Here is a 6,341-nt window from a genome sequence, read left to right as displayed (position 1 = left end):
TTTCCTTCTTTTTTCTCTCCCCCCCCCCCTATTCTTTAGCCTGGTTTCCAAGATGAGTGCAAATTCAAAGAAACCTTGCTGCCCAATAACTACAATGCATATGAATCAAATGCTTACCCTGGTGCTTACATAGCACTCAGCAAACATGGGAGAGTGAAGAGAGGAAACAAGGTTTCTCCTGCTATGACAGTGACCCACTTTTTACCGAGAATATGAACATGAGCAAAGCAGAAGATTAAATCCCAGGAAAAACTGTTTCATTTTGCACATGGGAATAATCTCCCAGGTAAAGTATTTATACTGTTCATTGAAAAAAAAATCTATATATGTATGTGTATATTTGGATAAAAATATTTGTACTAGATTCATCACATAGCATATGTAATATGATGCTGCTTCTCTTCTACTCTGAACAAATTTTACATGGCTGTGTGCTTCCTTTGGTGCTGAACAGAGAAAAATGCAAGCTGGAGTGCAAAGGAAAAAAAGTATTTGGAAGATATAGAATGGCTGTGGATAATAAGCTAATCAACCATAGGTTATTTACTAATTAATATTAATTACCTCAGATAATAATATTTCATAGTGAGCTGTTTACATATCATGGGCCAAATCATCAGATGACTTTGCTTCACCAGAGCTTCAAGCAGTTCACTCCATCTGAATATCTGCCTGCACCTCCCCTTCTACGCACTGTGTCCTGTCTCATAAAGTCCTCAATCTATTTTAGTCATTAGGGTGCCAATTCCACAACCGTTTCCACACAAGCAAACTGTCTACCCCCAGAGCCCCTCTGTCTCTGAAGGGATTCTCCAGGGTCTCCTCACATGGACTTGTTGCCAAAATGAAGACCTACAATCAATTTCCCCTAGGAAGGACCACGGGATAAATCACAGATGGGTCCCAAATGCAAAATATATTTGGAGCTGAGGATTTTGAATGCCGCCCCCTTGCCATTTTGTGAGCTTAGTTTAGACCTGCCTCAAATATAGATGTGTACATCTTTAATATAAATACATGTGTATATATATAGACATGGGATGTGTGAGTGTGTATCTATGTAATTACATACTTTTAATGACTCAATCATCCCAGTCTCTAGATGCCCAAGTGCCTTTTTATGTGTACACATGTAAAAGAACATAAGTATTTAAAGGCACTGTGTTTCATTTAGGCTGAACCTTGTTAATCTCTAAGAACTAGAACTGGCCTGCAGGATGCATTTTGTAAAATGTATGAAATTTATGAAAGCTTCCAGCAAAGGGTTATTTTAGAAAACTTCTCTGTTTTGAATTCTCTTCTACTTACTGCTTTAAGTATATTTGGTTCTTCTCTATCATACCTCACTGAGGTATGAAGGACAGAGGAAGAAGGTTATACAAGCATGCCTTCCTGGGTTGGGGCAGAGGAATTTGTGCCGTAATTCCAATGTCTGTTACTTGCAAAGCATCAGTTTCAAAGACAACACAGCAAGCTGTACGAAATACTCTCCAAATCTCTCCCAGAAGCCATACAAATGGCATATAACCTTGCCTTACTATTTTGACAAGCTTTTTCCAGATCACCAATGAAGCTACATTCTCTGTGCCTTTGAAAAAGTATTTTAAGAGGCCCTAAGTCAATAGTCACTATAAATGTCAGTTACCAGAAGCCTTGGGATTCCTGCATTGATGGCATGCTCCTAAATTTGAAACTAGATTCAATGCAATGTCAGAGCATGAGCATTTTCAGCATAGATAGACCATGCTGCTGCAGAAGTGAACATCTGAGTGCAAGATAATCTCCCACGTCCAGCCAAAATGTGGCTATGTCCAGCCTTGACATGCCATTCTATTTGCAGGGGGTGTCTATTCATGATGAATTTGAGCCTTCTGACATGCATGAAAAACACTGTCAGGGCCAGATCCTCAGTTGGAGTAAACCGGCCTAGTAAGACTATCATTTTATAGCTGCAGAAGATTTGGCCCAAAGAGCACGCCTACAAGGTTGTATCTACAGCCACGCTTTTGTCAAGACAATTGTTTTGTGAACAAGATACAGTTTTCCAGCTACTTTTGTGTGATTTATACTTGAATTTATTTTGCTCAAATGTAAGTGGTGATCACAGTGTAAATTAAGAGAAAAAAGAATGGAATACTCTTTACAGTACATGAACGGGACGCTTTGGATATGGCGAAGGAAAGGAATTACTCTTCATTTTCTGGTCTTGCGGTATGTAGAGAGAAGCCAAGTTGGCACACTTTGTTCATCCACAACGTGTGCAGCAGTTTGCTTTGGAAAAATGTGCATTTTAAGAGAAAAAGCAGGATGTTTTGAGTGGGGAGAGTGGGTCAAAGAAAAGTTTGGAGGGTATCAGACAGTTACGTTGACCTAGAGTCCCTAGAGGTGCGGATAGGAAGACTACAGCTGTGCTGAAATACATTAGCTGGCAACCTGTATCCTTGTGTTATATTCCTAACTGTCTTTGAAATTAAGTTTGAAGAAGTATGGAAGAGTACATGGACGTAGAAGAAACCATAGTTTGAATGCTGACACAGAAGTTTGTTTCTGATTACAGCTTAAACCAGTGTCAGGATAGGACGAAGTCTGTTCCCTCTTAAACCAGTGCAGTCTAGAGTAATTTATTGTTGCCAGTACTGATAAATAATGGGATAGCTGGCATAAAAGGTGAGAATCAGACTCACTGACTCCATTTTGCACATACTGGTCAACAGCGAGAACAAACCGTAGACCAGGTCACAAGAAGTCTGTTTGGACTCAGCCTGCTGGACTGAGCTTGTTCTTAAGAACTGCAGACCCTTGCGGATGCAGTTTTGGTGGGCATTTGGAAAGCCCCACCAGTCACTCTGCTGAGTTACTCTTTACACCACTGCTTTTTCCTTATTACATATCAATGCCAGCCAGATCAACACTGAAGTCAACACTGAAATCAAAAAGGGTCTCCCAGTGCCAGGAATCCTGACTAATATGAGACTGAATGACGTCATTGTCAGAAGTGACAATAAAAGATGTCATTAACTGCGGCAGGAAACCCGTCCAGCACAAATAGTGCAGCACCGAAGTGTTGTGGAGTTTTAGAGTAGCTGGATATGATACTTTGACAGAGGTGCTTCTTAAGTGAATGAAAGGCTACTTTCAAGAGAGAAGTTAAGGCATGTGTTGACACATCGCTGCAGGTGTGCAAGTAGTCTAGGGGCAGCTCATGGTAGCAGAATGCACTGTGGCAGTGTTCAAGAAGTTACGCAACTTGCCTGGGAAATGGCCTGATCCTGTTCTGCCTTGATTAGCTAAATTCCACCTCCTCCTCCTCAGGCCGTTATCACCTGCATGGGAGGAAGAGGATTTAGGAAGACCACCACTCATTTTACACCCCTCGGGATAAATTTGTTGAGCTGGCACAGTGGGGAAAGAAAAAAAAAAAACATATATAAGCTGAATGTACATGATACGGAGGCTAAGGAGAGAATATGGGCATAGTCTGGCAAACTCTCAAGCAAAACTTTCTTTGAAAGAATAGTTCCATAGATATGTGACTACATAAAGAAAACTCATGAAAGTAAAGGAGTTTCCCAAATCAGGGCCAAATTAGGAACCTATTATTGACAGTTCTTGCGGTGGTCCCTTTCAAAGCATATCTCATCTCAGTATGCATTAACGCAGAGTCATGAAATGGGCTACAAACTTTGAAAGCATTGCTGTGAATGCCCCACACCAGCCTGTCTTGCCCATATTTTGCACATGGGATTCTCCTGTGGAGTTGATACCTATTTTCAAGGTTTCTTCTTCCATAGGCAAATCCCATAATAACTTAAGACCTAATCCACCTCCGTTAGAAAACAGTTTTGACTGGAACTGAATCATGTTCTTAAATAATCTAATTTTCCCCAAACGTGCAGAGATGCAGACACACACACAGCGGAAAAGCAGAGTAATTTTTGTATACCTCACTAATTATTTCAATTCCAAGATTTTATTTTGCACAGTAAAATGGTGCCAAAGTTCTCACATTATTTTTTTTCACAAAAATATACCTCATATTCTCACTCAATATGGACTCATAATTGAGACTGTAAATTTGCAAGAAACACAGAACTGTCCAATCAATTGTTTGTGAAATTGCTTCTATTTTTATATGTATGTGCTGCGCACAATAGTTTAATGTATTCATAAAATAAACTTTTATACATTTTTGGTAGTGTTTTGACTCCAAATCCCTCTTAACATTTGTTTTTTCCCTTGCTTCAGAGCTGCTGTATTAAATCCGCACACACACACACAGTTTTTATTCACCTCTAGAACCAGAGGACGTATTGGCACACTTAAAATTGTGGTAGACTTTTGTGTTCTACAGACTTCCTGCCTGGGAAGTCGTAAGAGAGTCATGCTTGTTGTAGAGAATCTGGGAGTTTCACAGAAGAGAAGGAAAATAAAAGTGCAATCTGATTAAAGATGAGCTGTCATAGTCACCTGTCTAAATTCCAGTACTTTTACCTGGGGAGGTTCTAGTGCTGCTCTGCTGTTGCTAGTGCTCTTCAGTGTGTAACTGCCCATGCATATCCCTTAATTCATTAAATAAGAAAGGTTTGGGGGTTTTTCTGAATGGCATTTTCTTCTTGCCTGGGACTAACTTGGGAGAGCAGCTTCCTGCAGTCATCTCTGAAGGTTTTTGCCTCACTATGCCTCAAAGTTGAGTATTTTTGAAACACTGCTCCATTTCAGTGATTTGGTAAGTTTTGTTCTCCCTTTCTCCACTCCCAAGTTGTCATTTAATCAGTCCTTCAGTTAGTTAAATGATTACAGACCTCTCCCAGTCTGGGGACACGGACTAAGATATTAGAAACCAATAGCTGGGAATCTGCCACCTCCTTCAAGTTCAAGTGCGCTGTTTAATCCATACCAGTATGATATCGCAGAGCGGACAAGTCTCCAAAGCTCTGATTGCTGGCGGCCCTTCTCAGGAGCGTAAGAACATCAGCACCACGCTGGCTAAACGCCATTCCCTGCATTTGTGTTTTGGCTGCCTACGCTCCCCCGTAATAACTCCCTTTGCTTACAAGTCGTCATAAATTCTTGCATATCGTTGCTCTGCGTATGTGCCACATTTCACTTGAGAGAGGACTACGTTTCACTGGTGGGTTAAGCAATGCATCTGTCTGCTATAGGAGTGCCTTGTTTACAGCTCTGAAGGCCGCTCGCTGTAGGCGGAAGTAGGAACGGGAGAAGATACACAGCCCACACACAGTGACTGGAAACGACAGGACAAACCGGCAGCTGACGTAAACCAGCCTAGACCCAGCAAAACAGAAACATAAACGATCTGGTAAGGAGTCATCTGCAGGGGCTAGGAAAAGGCTACATGTGGCCAGCTCACAAGACACCCCCTCAGACACAGGCTAGTTTCTTCTCCCTGTATCGTAGTTTGCCCTTTGGAAGGTGATGCTGGCCAGACACACCTAGGCGAGTGCCCAGGTGCCCTGGGAGGCATGGACGGTTCCCATGCTCCCTTCCCACACTGTGCTCTCAGCTTAGGGGATGAAAACTCTTCAAGGAATTTGGAGGACAAGAGATGGCGGCTAAGTCCCACACCTCTATGAAGAGCAGGAAAAATTTTGGCTGAACTTTGCCCGGTTTACATCATTTTCCGCTTCCTCACAAGTCATTTGAAACTTAATGATGTACCTGTTCCTACAGGTACACCTGCAACACAGTAACCTTATCCTTCTCCTCACCACTTCGACTTGGGTTCCTGCCTCAGCAACTCTCCGCTGCTCACCCTGGACAAGTTGTGGGATGCTTGTCAAGGAAGGTGAAGTTTAATAGACAAGGGCAAATACAATTTAAACAAAAAAATCAGTCTAATGGCTTAAAAAGGCACCTCTCCTAGCTCTCTGGACTAATCCTGTTCCTCTAGGCTCTTCTTTCCTCCCAAGTCTTTTTGTCTGACTTGTCACTGAAACTGTAACTGCTCCTCTGAAAAGTCTCTCCCTGCACCCAGAGCTGAGCAGGAGTATCACAGCATGTTCCTTCTCTCCCCTCACCCCAAGTCATGCTGCCCTTTGTGTCCCCTGGCCTGAAGCCATTGGCAGAGACCCATCATCTGTCCACTTATTCAGGCTCTGGCTTCTCTGATGACCCACCATCTATATGAGGCAGCAGGTGCTCTTTTCATTAGCTCAATGAGCCTGGGTTGTCAATAGCTCCTAACAGACATGCCAGCCCTGACCTGGCTGGAGGTTACAGTGGGAAAAGCACAGGTGAAAGTGGGCAGCACTACACCTTCCTGAAGCCAGCAAAAACTGCTCAGCAATGGTAGCAAGATGAAAAAAAAAAAAAAAGTAAAT

At 42.3% G+C, this 6,341-nt stretch overlaps 1 protein-coding gene across 2 annotated transcripts in view; it reads left to right on the top strand.

Annotated features, from left to right (window-relative positions):
* FGF6 (fibroblast growth factor 6) overlaps positions 1-5,239 on the top strand; it is a 9,011-nt gene extending 3,772 nt beyond the window's left edge. The window contains exons 3-4 of one of the 2 annotated variants that reach the window (XR_002086318.1): positions 40-286; positions 5,163-5,239. Coding sequence is in view for 1 of the 2 variants with exons in the window: in XM_009288510.1 (XP_009286785.1) it covers positions 40-216 (177 nt within the window). In the remaining variant the exon portion in view is untranslated. Of the gene's footprint in view, positions 1-39; positions 517-5,162 lie in introns of those variants that run through there. The other variant, XM_009288510.1, reaches the window with a different exon arrangement.
* The last annotated feature ends 1,102 nt before the right edge of the window (positions 5,240-6,341 follow it).

This window comes from Aptenodytes forsteri, unplaced genomic scaffold (genome assembly GCF_000699145.1).
Source record: "Aptenodytes forsteri isolate BGI_AS27 unplaced genomic scaffold, ASM69914v1 Scaffold73, whole genome shotgun sequence".
NCBI classification, from domain to species: Eukaryota; Metazoa; Chordata; class Aves; order Sphenisciformes; family Spheniscidae; genus Aptenodytes; species Aptenodytes forsteri.
This window is presented reverse-complemented; position numbering and strand designations above follow the sequence as displayed.